Here is a 19637-nt window from a genome sequence, read left to right as displayed (position 1 = left end):
ACAATCTGTTTGGAAACAGAATGACATCTTTTGGGGGAAGAAGTTGTAATTCTTGTGACATATTTTGTCATTCCTTTTCCTACTTGTATTTCACAACACACAGTGTGCTGAAAGACATATGGTGTGACCTGGCGCTACATTTAGAGGTCTACCTCCATCTAAAATGAGCTCTCAAATTTACAATTCAGCAAACATATACCGAGGCTATTAATTCGATAGATAGCTTAATGCAAATAAGTAAGTACTGAAATTATTTCACTGTGCCAGGGCTCCTGACACACTTAAAGTATGTAATCTGACAATGAACACTATGAACGGCTATTAGTCTGCTGATCATGTATTTAGAATCATGGAACAGTTTGGGTTGGAAGGGACCTTTAAAGGTCGTGTGATCCAACTCCCCTCCAATATGCAGAGACATCTTCAACTGGATCAGGCTGCTGAGAGCCCCATCCAGCCTGGCACTGAGTGTTTCCATGGATGGGGCATCCACCACCTCTCTGTGCCAGTGCCTCAACACCCTCATCATAAAAATTTTTTCCTTATATCCAGTATGAATCTCCCATCTTCTAATTTAAAACCCTTGCCCCTTGTCCTATCAGAATGGGCTCTGCTATGCAGTCTGTCTCCATCTTTCTTATAAGCTCCCCTTAAGCACTGGAACCATAGCATACATAATTGCAAAGAATAACCTTATCAAGTATGAAATTGCAAGTCCATTAGTTAAAAAATAAACCCAGCTATTTTAAGATAACATAAGAAACATGTTACACAGCGAAGCAAAGGTGTTAGAACCAGAAGAACCCTTCTAGGCTACTACATCCATTTGTTTGCTCTTCTGCATAGCTGCAGGCAAGTATAATAGAAGAACTGATGGAAAGGATTACACACAATCCTTGGCAGCCCTCTTTGAATTTACAGATTTACAGGTATTTGTATGAACACTTGTTGTGGCACAAGATTGGTTTATACCTGGTCTTTATAGCCTCTGTCTGCAAAGAAAGAGGAATTCTGTCTCAGGCTTTGCTGCTGGGTTAACTGAACTGAAATCCTGAAAAAAATTATTTTCATATGAGACAGAGGATACATTTCTTTTTTACCCATTATTTTTTTTAATGCTGTCCTGGGTTCAGCACTGCACCAGCTACCAAGAAGGAGAAAAATGACTGCTACTGCTGAACCCAGGACAAATGTTCATATTTAACTTCACACTTTTAATGACTATAAATGACCTGAACATCACATTGTATTTGAGACAAGATATTACCATTGTCAAGATGATGGCATTAAAACTGTTTCTCCTGGAAACCTCTTCCTGATTAATTCCAGGTTCATCTTACCATTTTCAGTCACATCACCTCTATGGTGCTCAGCTGATATGGGATTAATTACTACATTCTGACTTCTGGAGTCTTGCCAGTTGCTCCTGAGTAACATTGAGCTTTCAACAGGCATTAGTAAAACCGTTATTATTGCTCTCTGTCCTATTAAATGACCTTCAAATTCTAATTTAAAAAAAAAAAATTCAAGTCAGTTTTCCCCAGGTTATCAAACACTTTTCTATACAGAAGTAGATCAGATTTTTTACAGATGGTCAGGCAGCTAGATCAATACTTGTTTGGATCTGCAATATTTCTTATGTCTGAAAAACTGTCAAAGGTGGAACATTAGCACTATTTAATTTTCATGAATTGATGCTGCATTTCACTTCACATGCATTTTCCTTCATGTCATTAGTTATCCTTTCCTCTCTAAGCTACCTAAAAATCTTGCGAAGTATTGACTAGCAAGTGTTGCCTTATTAAATTTTCCCAGCATACAATATTATCCTAAAGCAGACTATTCATTAAAAAGTCTGTGCTTAGGGACTTGCAATATAAAGCTTCAGTATCTTCAATAAACTCAGATGTGGATGATTTTGGATTAAGTTATCCAACTTTGCTTACATTTTGAGTATGCATATGCCTATACATTTGTTATGACTGGTTTTCTTCTCTTTGTTCTATGCTCAACACTATCCAAGTTATGGAAAATTGAAACAAGTGTTTCTTGGCTAGTGACTATCTTAGCTTTAATTTTAAACTATTTTAACTGCATTACAGTCTCAATTCTCTGATTAAAGAGTTATGTTCTGTGTATAAATTTATCTTAAAAAACCTATGAAATTCACTATTTCAGCTAAGCAGCAGAAAATATAGCATCCACAGAACCTAAAGTGTCATTATTAATTTTGCAAAGAAACGTACAGTGGCATCTTCAGCACTTTTTTATAATTTTATGAGAGAGAAAGTAAAAATCTACAAAAGGCAGAACTACTGCCTGTTGTTACTGTAGGGAGAAAATAGTATGGCAGTAATTTGGAATGTATAACTTATTTTTAAAGTTTCTTATGCTGTTTTACTAAAATCTAATAAGCAAGAACAAGAAGCAGAAAAGCAAATAAGGAAATTGGATCATGATTAAATGATCTTAACAGCCAGTGGTGAATCGCTTGATTTAATTAATTTCTTGCTTAAAGTACTATTATTTTTTTCTTTGATCTTTTTAATTGTATTACAAAGTGTTTCTTGGTCAGACCAGATTCCACATTTTAAGTCTTTTATCTCTAACTCTTGCAATGGTTGCATTGTATAATTCGTAAGCTGCTTTCCTTTGATACATTCTGAACTCTTTTCCTTATTTTTTTCTAACTCTCAACTACATTGAAAAGTTATTTGCAAAGCAAGTGGTCTTAGTTTGTTAATATTTTTAATATATTTGTTAATATACATGGTTTCAGAAAAAAAAATGAATATAGCTACCTCCTGGCTATCTGATATTTCTTACTCAATACAAATAAGGCTTTAAAGAAAGTGGAAGTTGCGAATGCTCCATCCCTGGCAGTGTTCAAGGCCAGGCTGGACAGAGCCTTGGATGACATGGTTTAGTGTGAGGTGGGAGTTGGAACTAGATGATCTTAAGGTCCTTTCCAACCCTAATTAATCTATGATTCTATGATTCCATGATTATATTAATTGGAGGTAATAATCTGGAAAACATACAGCTAAGTTGTTCTCATCACATAAATTCCAAAATGCTTCACTTCATACATCCAGCAATTCAATGGGACTGACACTGTCAGCACACTTAATCCTCTGCTATAGCCATGCAGCCCCAGAGAAGTGCTTCCAGGATTAGAAATGCTGTTATCTGTGCTGACTCCGCTCAAATGCAGGGACAGTACAACTATTTCCAAGTTACATCTTCTTAAACCTGTTTAAGAGCTTAGTCCTCTCACAGATTCTTCTGTTAAAATGGGCTTCCTAATGGAAAGAGTTCAAACTGGAATTACAAGTTTTGGTTTTAAAGGAAAAAAAAACAAACCAAGTAAAAGTGGTCTCAGTTTCATTTTTGCCCATGTATAAATGAAAAATGAACACAAACCTGTAAGGAAGAATAAACAGCTAGTTGGTAATGGCTACATTAATGTAGTTTCCCTGGTACTATTTTAGCACAGGAGTACCACCCTAACCATGAATGAATGCTTTCACTGGAGAGTTCTGTAACTCTGTGCTAAATATGCAAAGTATTACAGTTGGGAATTTAAAGAGGTTGTTGAGGAAGGTCATGCATTAGGATGACAAACTAGAAGTGCTCAAATTACCTAGCTCACCAAAAAAGTGCGAAGAGGTAATTTGATTGAATCCTGAAAATACCTAAATGAGAAACCCACTCTCCAATCTAATGGATAAAAATACACACTGGAAGCTTGTGCCAGACAAATGTAGACTACAATTAAAATGACTTTTTTATTTTTCCCCAGAAATGAGAATAATTAACGACGGTGACAATTTATTACAAGTTGTAGGAACATCAATAGAAGTTTTAAAGCTCAAATGATCTCATTAAATGAGCAAATATGAATTCATCTAGAAAATACTTTGGGCTAGTTCAGTAAAATCAGATTAAATGATACCAGTATTCAGTTATAGGATTGGAATCTATTAAAAGAGATGCATACTTTCTCTTATCAGTAAAGTATTTTCAACAGTGGCAATACAAAATGACTATATCTAATCACCTTCAGAACAGATTCTTTCAAATCACGTTGTGTTGAATGGGATTTGTATTTGATGGACTACCAAAGAGCTACAGAAACTTCAATCTTAAGAAAATGTCTCTGATAAAACAACAAAGATAAAATCTGTTGGATGCAGAGTCTCTGAAGCATACAAGTATCTGCACAAAATGTATTTCTGCATCTTTACATCATATAGTTTAACCTGTGTATAAATTTCATGAAAGCATGGATCCTCCCTTACCAATAAACAGGTAAAAGTAGAAATAAGAGATTACACTAAGACCTATATTTTTGTCACCTAGATTTTTAATGCTTTAAGTAGAGTCTCTGTGGAAAACTAATATGAGACTGGAGACCATGGATTTCACCAGATACATATATTGTAAATCATACTTTAACTATCTTGAAAATTTTTGTCAACCCAAGAAGTATTTGGGATACTAAACGTAAAAAACTGTCCCTTCACAGGGCAATGCTAAAAGCTTCATATGAAATTAATTCAACAGAATTATACAGCAGAGAAAAAACACTCCACTTTTTCAGCCCCAGAACAAGTTGAAGGAAAAATGAAAGCAGTGGGTTACACCTCATGAGCTGGTTTTGCTAGTATTAAAATATTAATTACATGGAAACTTAATGAGCTGTTGCCTTTGAACTATTCTAGTGAACTAATGGAAATAATGGCAATTATAAGCAAGATATTGATCATCACAACATCCAAACGCTATTACTGTCTGATTTTCCAAAGTCACAGTGAAGACAAGAGTGAGATTTTCCCAGGCATTTCAAAAGAAGAATAAATTTCTGAAAGAAACAGCTTGTCATTTATCTCTTTGCTTGTTATAAACTTCAGAATGAATATTTCATAGTAGGGCTTTTTTTTCAGAAAGAGGTACTTTTTGCCACTTGGCTCAGCTGTTGGTACCATGCCCTCCATTGGAAAGGGATAACAAGTATCATGCGCCTTGGGCCTGTTGTAACAACACACAGAGAAAGAGTTCATACCCAGAAAGCCAATTCTTGAGTAGTTGAATAAGGGGATTTCACTTCTGGGAGTAAAGATTAAACCAGGCCTGTCACTTGAAGAGTATGTTTGATGGAGAAAACCAGTCTAATGCATATTTCAACTTGTAACTATGACAACTCGTAGAACCTCTCTAATATAGTTAAGAGCTGCCCATTGCATGAATATTTAAAGTGTAAATGAATAAGTTATATTCTTTTAAAGAGAAAATATTTGCTCTCTAATCATAAGATTTTAATAGTTTAGACTTTCATATTTCCACCTCCCAGACAGAAGGAGATTTCTTAATTTTGCTGCTGCTGTGTTTGGAGACGGGGTTCAGCAAGACAAAGTTAAATGTCCACATTGTAAGCACTTTAGGAAGTTATCATTGTCGAAATGGTACTCATGCCTAATAAGTAATAAATACAAGTGTTCCTGTAGTCCCATCAACAATGCTTCCATTTTTCTGCAACATACAATTTCATTTTTTTAAAAAAGACAGTTCCTCATGAAATAAGATAATACTGGGACAAAATGTGACTGCATTCCCTTTAGTAATGACCAGATTTGTAACTAACATGACATATAAGGCAGCAGTTTATGTCATCAAAAAATAGGAAGAAAAAAGAATCACGCAACCTTGGATAAGGCTGTGATAGGCTTTTAGAGCTCAATTACAAATGATTTAATCTTAAAATGAAATTATTAATTCTTCAGTGAAGTCACATGTGTTTTAAGTCAGAATAAAATTCTATGGATGCTGCAGAAACATATTCCTGTATTTCCACATAAAATGAAATGTAGTTTTGTGTGCATACAGCACACAATACAGCACACAGCTGTGAAAGAAATGAAATGGCAGGCACATTTAAATGCAGGCAAACCATGTACAGCAATACCTGAGGTTCAGCATATACTTCTCATACACACTTATGTGATTTTAAACAGATTAATAGTTTTGCTAACAGTTCATCTGCCTAAAAATAAATCAGCAAACAAGAATGCACAAAAGCAAAATCCTGACAAAATTTCTATCAACACTTCAATTGTCTTTATGTTTTTTCCCCAAAAGATTCACAATATATGTCTGTTACAGCAGCTCTGCATTTTTAATCCAAATTCTGTATTAAAGAGAATCTAAAATTCTGTTTAAGAGAACTTAAACTAGCTGGCACATCTGTAATGAGAAGTCTAAGTTTCAATGAAATATTCTGGGATCTCCTCATATAAGAGAATAATGTTGAACAGCAACTGCTCAAAATAAAAATTTGGCTTAATCCTGCCGGGCTGGTTACTGACTCAACTTGTGCTTTTTCTTAGGAAGCATAAGCATTGGTTATGGTATTTTAAGAGACACAAATACTAATATAGTTTAGCAAAGTTACCTTCTAAGAAGAATTATGACTTTTTTAGCAGTGGGAGTGGGCAAAGGCTGCAGAACAGAATTTCCAAAACACTTACCACAGTTTGATGGTTGACCTGGATCACCTCATCACCAGCATGGATCTTCTTACACTGGTCAGCAGGAGACTAAGGACAAGAGACAACAGTTGACTTTACATGGGTGGTATGGAGGGGGAAGGGAAGAGCAGAAATTAAAACAAAGGATGTCAATGGAGGCAAAAAAGCTGCGCCCAAAGAAGTATTATTGCTATCAAATAGCAATAATTACCCATATTTATAAGTAACTATGTTTTTATTGGTTACAGATGGCAATTTGATGAAGTAATCTAGAATCCCATTTCCACGGGTGGTGAACAGCCTTTTTGACTGGTTGAATTATTCTAGCTTCTTTACCTCTCTGTGGGAAGTACAAGTATCTCTAAGACAAATCTGTAAGGCATGCAGGAGATCAGCAGTCATACCCAGAAGGAGAGACTTGAGAATTCAAGGCAACTTACTTGCATTGGACACTAGCTTACAAGAGCATGCTACTGACAGAACTTGAAATTTAAGAGAAAAAGCAAGAAATACTTGAAGAGCTGAGACATCACCTTGAGAAGTAAATCACTGTGGAAGTTAGCTATTAAGTAAGTAGACCAGCTAGAAGATTAGACAAGCTTGAATATTTACTCTACTTGTTAGATACAGAGTCAGAGAGAGGAGAGGACAAACTGTCCCATCTTAAACAATGCAGAAACATTGAAAGCAAAATACTCTTGGATTGACAGTTAAAGTTCCCTAAGTAAGCAGACTCCTAACAAAGGCAAGAAAAGAGCCACTTGCAGCTACAGAAAGTGGAGTGGCTCTAATACTGCTGAAGAATTTCCTCACAGAAAAGGAGTTACATTACCAAAACTTAGTTCAGTTTCTGGATCTCTTTTAGAGACAGCCTATATATATAAATTGCTCACAGCACAAGAGCCAGGTGTCAAATGCAGAGGAAGAAAAGATTTATCTGAACTCAAAGTGATTTGTAGAAGCTCATACACATGAGCTCACTGTGTACCAATAAAGACTTCCAGGAAACAGGCAAGAGCTCTCCAGCTGGACAGTCTTCATCAACCAAAAATTCCACCCATCATTTCCACCCATCATTTCCATCCCTTTTGTGGATGGAGATTAAAAATATAAGATAAACAAATAGAAGGAACAAGACAAGAGGAAACAATATTAAAATCCCCTAAATCGCCACTGGGAAAAAAATTACTGCAATTACATCTGAATAAAATGCCAAAGAGACTCATCTATGAGGATGTCAAATCTCTCCCATCGTCAGCACCTGCTGACTAATCAATAGATTCTGCAGCCTACACAGCTGCTGGAGAGGGGTAGGAAACATCATTAATTATTCAATCAGTAAGAAAAAACAAGCCAACAGGGCAAATAGCCAATATTTGACATAGTGATTCCAAGCCCAGCTTTTACCTTCAGCCTACTGCTTGCTTATCATTCCTAACCATGCTCTGGCCAGACTCCCCAACACAAGCCATGTTCCAACCCCTCACCTGCTTGATCATTGCTTGAACTTTCATGAGGGCTTCTTATATCTGTCTTGGGGAGTCCAGCCCCTGAGCTAAACTACATGGTCATGGCATCCACATCTCAACTCCAGCCATCTGAGTCTTTCTGCATTAAATTAAACAGTATTTTACCTATGTATTTAATGTGATGGTGTAAAGAGCTACCTGATTCCAGTGTCACTTTCTCCTTTCAGTGGAAGCTTGCAGAATTTTGGCAGACTGCTGTTTTGCACAGGACTAGACATGTAACAGATAGATATTTCTGGCATTCAATGTAAATGCAAACTTGATTGCTCTAAGCAGTGAATGAAAGGTAAGCAGGAAACTGAAGTACCATGATTTAGAATATTTAACTTCAGTTGATGTTTGCTGGAAAAGCAAGCAGAGGCCTGGTTCTTTCTCTTTTTAGCTGCTTTCCTGACTTTGATGAGGATGAGCTACTTGTTATCTATGAAAATTAAAAGTAAACACTGGCTCTGAGGTCAATTATCCCTTCAAAAGGAACGAAAAATCAATTTGCTGAAACACCAGAAATTACATGTCTTTGAAGCTGCTTTATCTCAGGTGTGATTATACTTTTAGCAAAAACAAAAAAGCAGCTTCTTATGGGGGTGTCTTACCAAAAGTTTTGACATCTAAAGTTTACTCAAAATAAAAATTATAGTGACTGGCAACGTAGTAATTCCTCCTGTGAATTTCAATTATAAGTATATAAATATTTTCCCTACAACTGCATTATATTTCTCAAATGAATTAGAATTACAGTAAAAAAGTGTATTAATTAGAGAACGAGTAATCCAATCTATGAACATAACCTGCTGCAACATAATCAAGAGGGATCATTCATAAGTTTCAGGACCCAAGGTACGCATACAGTTCTTTTAATAGTTCTAACTGCCACCAATGACATTAATATAAACAAGCTAACGAATTGGAAGTTTAATTTGCATTAGACCTGTCTTCACAAATTGTGACACACAAATCATCAGCCATGGGTTCGCACTGAGTGACAAGAACTGTGTGCTGTAATACTACCCAATAGATAAAAATCACGTAGAACGAAATATCACAGTTGAAGCTTACCCATATGGGCCAGCATACCACAGCAAGCATTTACAGCTTTGGTTAGCTGCATAGTGCTAATTTTATATTCCCGGGGTGTCAGCATTACATAATTTCAACATTCACTTTATAAAATCTAAACTTGTCGTTTATCCAGCTATGTGCTGTTTAACAGATCCAAGACTGAATGTAAAGTGTGACTAAAGGACCATATCCAAACCAAAAGGGATGGGTCCTATTATGAAAGCTGTGATGGTAATTAGGTTGCAGCAGTTGAAGGAGATTTGATTTTTTTTTTTTTTTTATTTCTAATTATGAATTGCAAGTTAAGTAACAAGGAGGATATTTAGAAGCCCCTTTGTTATTATTCTTGTCACACTGTTTAGTTTCCTATAATCAGTCATACTGATTCATGCGCAGCAGCATTTCTGTGTGCTTTGGCTAACACTTCTGGGACTACAATGAAAATAATAATTAATACATTTTTCTTGGTCTCTTCTGTATTTCTACTACACATGATGGAAAATATGAAAATACAATGGTGCTTAAGTTATCCTAATACAAATCTTTCTTACACTGAATAATGAATGATTATTTTCATAAAACAACCTTTTCATACATGTTCACACAACGGGGTTGTCAACTAATGTTTTCTTAGCATTGTTAAATCATCCATCTCATTCCACTCATGCACCAAAACCTGTTTGCTTCTTTCCACAATTTCTGCCCTCTTAGAGATAGCTCTGTCAGTAATTACTGCTAGATTGGAAAACTCTCTGCTTTATCAAAGATTATTCTATAACCTGCTTGATATCAAATACAGTATTTTTCATTATCTTTCTCCATTACCTGTGTTTTTCATCCACCCAAGCTGATGATAATGTAACTGTTTTAAAACTTATTATTTTACAATCTATTTTATCGCATCACTTATACATACAGAAGCTACTCATTTTCTATGAGTCAGTTCCAGGAAAGGCATCATCTCCAAAAGTCTGATTACTCTAACATTCTTTCTAAATTAATTTGGTAATTAGAAAGAAAAATCACACAATAAAATTACTGTTCATTCTGAGAAAAAAAAACCACAAAGAACTCTTAGCAAACATGTATTCATTATTGTATGACAACATTTACTCACTGCATAAAGTAAGCTGACTGCACATACTAAAGGATGCTCAGAGGACAGCTTCACTCATCAGCAACTCTGATATACAAGTATTATTTTAGTGATTAGATCTTTAGATCACTTTAGACTAGTGATGATGTTCTTACATTAGAAAAATTTACTTAATATACAGGACAATTTTGTGCCAGAGAGAGCATCACCATGAACACTATTGGAAAGGAGTCTCTGAAAAGCCATTTAGAACAGAAGTTCAAGATTTTCATTTTACTATATTGTTGGTTATTAGTCACTTCCCCACAGATATTTTTCTATGCTTATTTTCAAGGGTCCCAAGTTTTTAAAAAGGCAATATGACAGATGTAGAGCAGAGATAAAAAGTATTAATAAAAGTGGCTTAATTAAAAGCAAGATTTCATATTACAAAATTCACTGCATATATACAGAAAATACTTGTATGTATGATAAGAGTCTTTAAGCTTACGTTTTCAGTTGTTCCTGTGATTACATGTAGCCCATCATATGTTGATTTGATATACATTCCCTGAAAAAAAGAGCAAGAGACATAATTAATATTTGCAGGAAATTAAGAAATGATGTTTGCATGATAATTAAAACAGCGTATTTTTTCCAGTTTAAGAACCATAACATTTGAACAGACTGAAGGAACCATGGTCAATTAACATTTGCGAATTTAAGTTTAACAAATATGTATCAAGACCCATTATAAACAGCACAGTTTTCTTACTTAATACTTTTTCAAATTCCAAGCAAAGGTGTTTTTGGCAGAACTCAACACTCAGCATCAGTATACAAGCTTGTGCATATTCAGCGTTTGAAATATTTAACATGCCCTCTTTTCATTACAAGAGACATAAAAGTAGTATCAAAAACTGAAAACACAAACAGGAATTGCCTTTAAACTTAAATGCCCCATCTTCAGAGAGTTACTGATTCAATAAAAATGAAACCACAGTCTAACTCAGAAAATGCATGAGCCAGGGCTCATATTGCCGATTTATGGAGAAAAATGAACTTGGTGAACTAACAGGAGCTTTGCAATTAGTCCAGCAATAATTGTGCTTCAAGGAGGCAATGAACAAGATAAAGAGAGACAACCGAAGTAGGTATCTATCCAGCTATACACACACACACACAGAGAACTTTAAATGTCAGTGAGACTCAATTCCTTGTACGCTTTCCTCTCACGAATAAGGTCATAGCTTCGCATCTCTCCCTAGTATGGTTATCCATCAAATTTTGAAATCTAATTAATCTAATTGGTACACTGTACTGTTGATTTATTATTCTTTCAATAATTCTGCATCACCTTGTGCTATCAAACTGGAAGTTTAGAGCCCCCGGCAATAAGAAAGAACATTTTGTTCAGACTAATCAATTTCAAGATTCCTGAACACTAATGAAGATCTTCAGGGTAGCTGTTTACACAAACACTCCCCATCCCACCAATCTTACCCCCCCCCATCAAAAAAGGTAAAATACTACAACGGCAAGATCATGCTGCTCTCTACAAGTACCTAAACTGGAAGGGTAAAGAGAAGATACAGCCAAACTCTCCTTCAGAGTGCACAGTGGGAGGATGAGAAGCAAGGGACAAGTTGGAACTCAATTAAAGAAGAAGTTGGTTTGGTTTGGTTTTGATTTTACTGTGAGGATAATAAACCACTGGAACAGAGTGGAAGGATGTGCAATCTCTACCTGTGAGATAATAAAAGCTTGACTAGATGAGGCCCTGAGTAACCTGCTCTAGCTGGATCTGGTTTGATTTTTTTTGTCATGAGAAAATGTGACTTCTACTTTAAGGCAAGCTAGCTTAATTTCAACAAGTTGGAATTTTATTTAAATCGTAAAAGTTCAAAACTAGAACTGCCTAAAACTCATCAGGTTGCTTAACTCTGCTGCATAGAAAACTCCATTTTAGATTTTACTCACCGTGACTACTTCTTCTCATAAATGAGACTGCTTTATGAGCTTTTTGTGAAAAATAAGGATATCCAAATTAGACCTTGAAAGTCTTGAAATCACATTCATAAAATGTGATTAGTTGGAAGAAAGAAGTTTCTGGGGAGTCTTCCAGTATTTCCTTCTATACAGTTGGATTAAATTTATCAGTTTGCTATTCTACTGGCTCTGTACTACCTTCAACTGTTACTGACAAACATCTCATTCTCTTTCCAAACTAAAAGACATAAACAGGAGCACTAGATCATTAAAAAACCTGAAGGTTCTCATTGAGAATGGGACGTTGAATCTCCATTAAAAAATCTAAACATTTAAATCCATCTAGCACGTGTAACACTGGATTTCCATAGTGAAATTTTAGCCGGAATGTTACACAACACTGCTGCAGCCATCACAGAAGTCTGTTATTTTAACACATAGTAAACTTCAGTAACACATTTCCAATCACACTTTTAATATCAAATTTAATATCACAATTTTAACACCCTACTTGTTTTGACAAGATTCGTTCCTCACTTAAACCAACAGACTAAGATTTTTAAGACCAAAACAGAACATAGTGCTAAATTTTTAACTAGAATTCATCACATAATTCTTCATTAAGTTTTGAGCTGCCTTTTAAGCTATGTCTATTTTTGGAAAAATCAGATTACAATTTTATGTCTTAACATACGCCATCTGAGAGACATAAATACTGACTAATCACTAAGAAGTATCCTACATTTTGCTATTGCTCTTTCATCTTAGCTATTAAACTTTAAGAACAAACTATATAAAAATAAACAATTTTAGTGAATGACTCATAGCCTTCAAATTAACCTAGGTGGAACTTTTATCCTTGTTTTCCCAAAAGAAAAATACTGAAAAGAGCTTGATTCTTGTTGATTGTTAAAGTAGAACCTTGACATATCTGTGTTACCCAAACCCAGGAAAGATTGCATTCTGTCTAAAATTATTAAAATTGTTATATTGGGGGTTTTAAAATATAGTTCAGAAAGCAAGGTATTTTATATTGTATAATATATTACATATATACATTTTACATACCTATATTACACAAAATAATAGCTCAAAACTATTTTTCCAATTGGGAGAAGGTTTTCTGTATAATACTCATGACAAGATTGAAAGTACTCTTAAAAAGAAACCCCTAAAAAACATAGAATCATAGAATAGTTAGGGTTGGAAAGGACCTTAAAATCATCTAGTTCCAAACCCCTGCCATGGGCAGGGACACCTCACACTAAAGCAGGGCACCCGAGGCTCTGTCCAACCTGGCCTTGAACACCACCAGGGATGGAGCATTCACAACTTCCCTGGGCAACCTATTCCAGTGCCTCACAACCCTCAAAGTAAAGAACTTCTTCTTTATCTCCAATCTAAACTTCCCCTGTGTAAGTTTTAACCTGTTACCCCTTGTCCTGTCACTACAGTCCCTAACGAAGAGTCTATTCCCAGCATCCTCATAGGCCCCCTGCAGATACTGGAAGGCTGCTAGTTCCAGTCCCCTGATCATCCTCGTGGCCCCTGGACTTGTTCCAACAGTTCCATGTCCTTTTTATGCTGAGGACACCAGAACTGCACACAATGCTCCAAGTGAGGTCTCATGAGAGCAGAGCAGAGGGGCAGGATCACCTCCTTCGACCTGCTGGTCACGCTCCTTTTGATGCAGCCCAGGATACGGTTGCTTTCTGGGCTGCGAGTGCACACTCTGGATGGCATTCCTTCCCTCCAGGGTATCAACCGAACCACACAGCTTGGTGTCATCGGCAAACTTGCTGAGGGTGCACTCAATCCCACTGTCCATGTCAGCGGCAAAGATGTTGAACAAGACCGGTCCCAACACCGATCCCTGAGGGACACCGCTCGTTACTGGTCTCCAACTGGACAATGAGCCAACATACACCAAGTCTGAAAGAGCTTTATTTAGTCTATGTCATCTGATCTAGAGGCCAGATTATGTTCCCTCCTTCAAATCACTCCTTCCAACCCCGTAAACATTTTTCCCTAGCTCCCCCCGTCCTTGATACGCTGACTGTCAGCACTTGCCTGTCCTTTTACAACAGATAATGTGGTGTGTAACATTGTCCACAGTTTAAACTAGCTTGCAATTGCTTTCTGTTATAGGATGACTTCTAAAGGACAGTTTATCCTTCAACATGAAAGGACTCATACTAAGAAAAATATTATTTCTAAAGGACAATCTGTGTCAACCCTATTTTAGTGATTCATGTGTTTCATCCCCAACCCCATTCTCGTTTTTCTTCTCAAAACCAGCATTTGCAAAGAGAACGACTAGAATCTCCAGGCATATTTCAAGCAATACTGTCACAGGTTAGCAGAACCTCTTGAAAGTTAAAATTGCTCAAATACATATACAAAGTAGGCTTTAAAAGTGGGTCATTTTCATCAAACTTCAGTTTAAAAATTAATCTACTCTGTTTTATAGGAAATGTAGTCATTTAAAGAGCTGTTAATTCTGTGAACCCTGAAAAAGTATTCACAGCCTGAATTAGGCAGAAAAGCTGGACCTTTCTTTCAATTTAATGAGCTATTGGCTATCTCTTTGTTCATCATGGTTTCATTCTGTTTCCACTGATATAAGCATTTTTAATGGTTAATAAGACTAAAAAACAAAAAAAAGGAAATATATTCTGATTATTTTTTCTGTCAGATAATGTAATTGCCAGGCAAATACTGATTGAATACCACAGCTGAAGAACAGAAGCAGCAAGCTTATTTTCTGCAAGCACAGATACGAATAGCTGAGTAGATCCCGTTGTGACAACTGCTACTGCTTCTGGAACTGTTAGTTAGAGTTATTTTGTTTACACTTACTTTCTATTTGTCTGTGACTTAGAGCAGTTACACTGATTCAGCATATTCAAGAGCCATATTCTTCTGTAATAATGTATTTTATAGCATAAGCATAATCTTTAATTAACCTGTAAACTAACCTATTAAAAGAGGATCCACCTATCTGCTATTGTGATCCTATTAATGTCTGTTTAAAAAATAAATGGGATGGAAATGAAGCTATACTCTTGTAAGATGATTATTCTCAAATCACTCTTTACACAAACTGCTTGCTAACTATTTCATAGATTTCAGCCATATAAGCTGTAAAAGCAAAAGAGCAGAAACATCAGCTAGGACTAAATAAGAAGAATGTTTTGTCAGGGGTTTCACAGACAAAAAGCACACAAATGAGGGAACTTCCAAATCCTGGAATACATCCTAGGTTCCGGATGGGAAACTTTAAGTGGGAAGTGGCTTTTTTTTCTGGTTGTCTTCCACCTCCCTCTTCTTCTGGTGCTTCCTCTTCAACATGAATGGCTATTCCTCTCAAATAAGTTTATATCCCCCCCCAGCCTTTCCATCAGCTCTGATCTCCCCTTCTGTGTCCAGCACCCAAACCCCAGTCTTACTACAAGCTTTTTCCTACACACATCCAGCCCCGGAATCACTATGCAGACAGAACGGAAGGAACTCATCTGCTTTAACAGTGATATCCAAAGAATACTTTGTCATTTCAAGTTACTGGGTTAGAAATAAGTAGTTGCTCTTTAATATGTGATATGTTAAATGTGAAACTCCAAAGAATTATGCTGATATATGAGAGGTGCCACAGGACACGGAAATGTTTCACAGGCTGTTATATCAGGAATCTGACTGTTCCCAAGTAACTCTGTCACTGGTCTCTAGTGAGAGTGACTTGAAAGCTTTTAATTAAAATCTGACCTTTTAAAACATATGGGAAGGAACCAGACATTTAAAATTCCAGTTTGAAGAGACAGTTGCCCAGAAAATGGTATTTCCAGTTGTAAGCAGAATTTTCCTCAAAATTTCTTGCAGACATCTGCAAATGACAGCAGTGTAATTTTATGTGTCGACAACTATACCCAGGTCAATTCATGGATATTTCAGATAATGTTTGAAGAGCTCTGAATTTCACAATAAGACTAAACTCTTTTGGTATAAGCATTTCTGGCTCATAATTCCAACACTTCCATGTAGGCTATTATTGCTTTCTGGGTAACAATGACCTATTTTCAGAGGGTTCGTGTTTTTGTACCACTCTTTGATGAAATAAGACAAAATACTTGAGCATGAAAAATTCAGGGTTTTAAAACTACAGTGTAGTGGTCTACGTGTCTTCAACAGCACTTTTAGAAGGACAAGAGTGCAGGCTCGACTTTTACAACACAATGAAACATCAATAGCCAAGATTCAGGTCTGTAATGCTAGAAACTACCAGGGAACAGTTACACCCCTTGATCTTTTGCCTCTAATGTAGAATGGTTCTTTAACCTTGTTTTAAGTATCAAATTTGGACAAAGGCATATAAAAAACTGACAAGATAGTCAGATATATACATATATATATATATATGTGTATAAACAAACAGACAAGGTAGCTTTAAGAAGGTGCCTGAAAGAGTTTTCACTTAAATTTCATGCCATTACAAAGCCTTTCTTGAAATATTTTTTTGGTCTACCTCATATGCTGCAGTCCTTTGCCCACATTTATACTAAATGCCTCTACTTTCATTCCTGCTATACAGTAGCATTTTTTATTCTTCTACATAAGCAGAGTTTGGTTTGTTTTGGTTTTTTGGTCCTTCTTGAGCTTCTTGCTCCCCCAGTTTAACCAGACATTTTAACATTGTTTTTTTTTTCTTAGTTCTTTGAAACATTCATCTAACTCAAAAGAGAGTTTATTCTTCTTTCTTATGTTCCTTTTACTAAATCTTACCTAAATAGAAACCCATAGACAGCAAAAAAGGTAAGCTTTGACAACCTTTTTATGTCAAGCATGATGGAAGCTTGAGTTTCTTTAAGCCTTTAAAAAATAATGTGAACTAACAGTCTGACAGACATGAGTATTTCCACAAAAAACCTGCCTTCACATTCTACTTCTTCTTCTTGCATTCTCTTGCAGTTATTTTCTTGTACAAATGGAAAGATTGGTTTCCACCACCTTAAATTACAAATTCCACAGAAAGAGAAGTACCATTTGAAAGGGTAACTGTACATTAGATAGATGAATAACCCTTAATAAAGACAGGGTTTAAAGAAAGGGTTTGTTTCTGACAGCTTGTCTCTTTGGTTTTGAGGTTATTTTCCAGTGATACACAGCTGGTCTTATAAAAATATTTATTCCCACAATCTTTGCTTCCCTTAAATTATTAAATGAAACCGGAAAAGTTCCCTCTGCAGAAAAGTTAACAAGGCTGTGGATAGAAGTAGTGTATATCTCAATTAAAGGGTGACAGGTTACACTGTTTCTATCAGCAGTAGGAAGCTCAGACACAAGAGACAACAACAGCGGGGGAAAAAAAGGAAGAGGAATAACAGTGCTACTGCATTTGAGAAACAAAATGTTCCTCAGACGTCAGAAAATGCAAAACCAAACAACAAAAGCCCAACAGCCTACCTGGTTAGAATTTCCTGCTTAAGGGTAATCATTAATCTCCTCAAAGAAGATTAAAGTTCCATGCACACATACAGCACATCGAGGTCAGAACATTAAGAAAAAGTTTAGTCTGGAATAATACTGGCTCTAATAAAAAGAATCTTCCACTACTGACAATCCCTGATCATCCAAGAGTAGGGGAAGAGAAAAAAAGCCCCAAACCTCCAAACCCCTCCCTGCTCCCATTCCAAGAAGTCTCCATATCCATCACCTCGTACAAAACACTCTGTTCCCTTAGCCTGTGTTTGATTATTTGACAGTAAAACTTCCATAAGGAAGTTTACCATGCAGTGCAATGAAATAGAAACCTATCTTTCTCTAAGCAGTAAGAAAACAATTTGTAATAAACGTCTGTAAGTATAAAAACAATCCAGTGTCCTTCGTTATGCTACAAATGACACTGTAGATAACACAAAGAATTGAAAAACAAAAAGCCAAGGAAGGGAATTTTCTCAAATCACAATGCTGAAGTTACTTTGTTCTATTCTATTTCATAAAAACACCCGTATACATGTTCTCTTTCTGTCAAAGCTGACAGTGCTTCTCACGATCTAACACTTTCTCAGCACAGGAGTTTATTTCAAGTTTGTGAAACTGGCTGTTTGAAACATGCTTTGCTTTCCAGACATCTTACTCGGGCTGATCGTGCAGTACACATCAGATGTAAATGGTATTACCTTATCCAGCACTACAATTCAGGAGAAAAAGTGTCTTACAATCTTTAAAGTTATTTTAAAATGAAATAGAAAATATATGGAGGGTGTTTTAGTATTTGCCACTGAAGATTTAGAGGCTAAATAAAGAAAAGGAGGAAGCAACTAGACTGACACTTATGATGGGTATAGTTAGGGAAGGAATGGAAAGAGAGGAAAAATCCCAGTATGTTTCTGGAGGCAAAGAAATGCCTACAGAGATCAGGATACAAACACAGTCATCAGAACTTGGAATGGAACCTAAAACGTGTGCTTCCCCATGCAAATTCTGTATGGCAAAAACTGCCATGAAACTACCAACAGAGAGTGTGTTCTGGGCAGTGTGTGAGGTAAGACTTTTTTTATAAACCAGACTGAAAAGAGAGTTAAAAAATAAACAAACCAAACAAAAAAACCCACCCAACTATTAAGCTCATAAAAGCACGGACATAAGGTTAGAAATTGCTGGAACCACAGATGCACATTCAAATGACATACAGACCCTTTGTGAAAATACTTATGGTCCAGAATTTGTTTAAACAGCTAAACACAGACACTGCCCCACAGGAGTTCTGACTCTGCAACTGCATGGACTTGGGCCTGGAAATAAATCCAGTTTCTGTGAAAGCCTTTGCAATGTCTATAGGATTTCTGGCTCATGTGTTGAGGAAATTAGAAGGCATAAAATGAAACCAGTTTGCAAATGGAGTTTTGAAAAAAGAGGAAGACTTATAATTAAGTCAACTGAGTATCATTCCAGATAACTGTGTTCTCATATAAATCTGAGTAATTTACACCATGCTTTTCACCAATGGCAAATAATTGTGTCAATTTTCTAGGTGCCAAAATGTATGAATCTCAAGCTAAAGTTCTCAATAGCTCTGAAAACCTTAGCTACACTTAAAAGCAAGAGAGACTATGTGTTGAACTTATGCTCTAAAAGTAACAACTGTCCTGAACAACTGTATGGTGGTAAGCTTCTCCTAAAAAATAGATTTTGGGAGATTTTGACCCAAATGACTCTGTCAGATTCCTGTCCATAAACCTAAAATTACAGTATTATTTTCACAAGTGTTTTGTGCGGATGAATTCATTGGTGTCTGTGAAGCACACAGTAAGGCCACATAAAAAAACCCAAACCCAAGAACTCACAATGAAATTAGTAACTCAAAGGAATGCAGAGCTTAGCTGAAGTGTGGTAAATAAGACCTCAACCCCTACACTGAATGATAAGGATAAAAATGGAACTCTGAATACATTCCATTCAGTG

At 36.1% G+C, this 19637-nt stretch overlaps 1 protein-coding gene across 2 annotated transcripts in view; it reads right to left on the bottom strand.

Annotated features, from left to right (window-relative positions):
• Positions 1–19637, bottom strand: part of LOC133265318 (connector enhancer of kinase suppressor of ras 2-like) — a 187726-nt gene that overhangs the window by 68742 nt on the left and 99347 nt on the right. For both annotated transcript variants that reach the window (XM_061445698.1, XM_061445699.1), the window contains exons 7-8: positions 10702–10761; positions 6528–6596 (exon numbers count right to left, since the gene is read on the bottom strand). In XM_061445698.1, coding sequence (XP_061301682.1) covers positions 6528–6596; positions 10702–10761 — 129 coding nt within the window. The remainder of the gene's footprint in view (positions 1–6527; positions 6597–10701; positions 10762–19637) is intronic.

This window comes from Pezoporus flaviventris, unplaced genomic scaffold (genome assembly GCF_033815535.1).
Source record: "Pezoporus flaviventris isolate CSIRO_AGI_PZ_B2104156 unplaced genomic scaffold, CSIRO_AGI_Pfla_v1 ptg000005l, whole genome shotgun sequence".
Classification (NCBI taxonomy): Eukaryota; Metazoa; Chordata; class Aves; order Psittaciformes; family Psittacidae; genus Pezoporus; species Pezoporus flaviventris.
The sequence above is the reverse complement of the archived record's forward strand: the minus strand, read 5'-3'. Positions and strand labels throughout refer to the sequence as shown.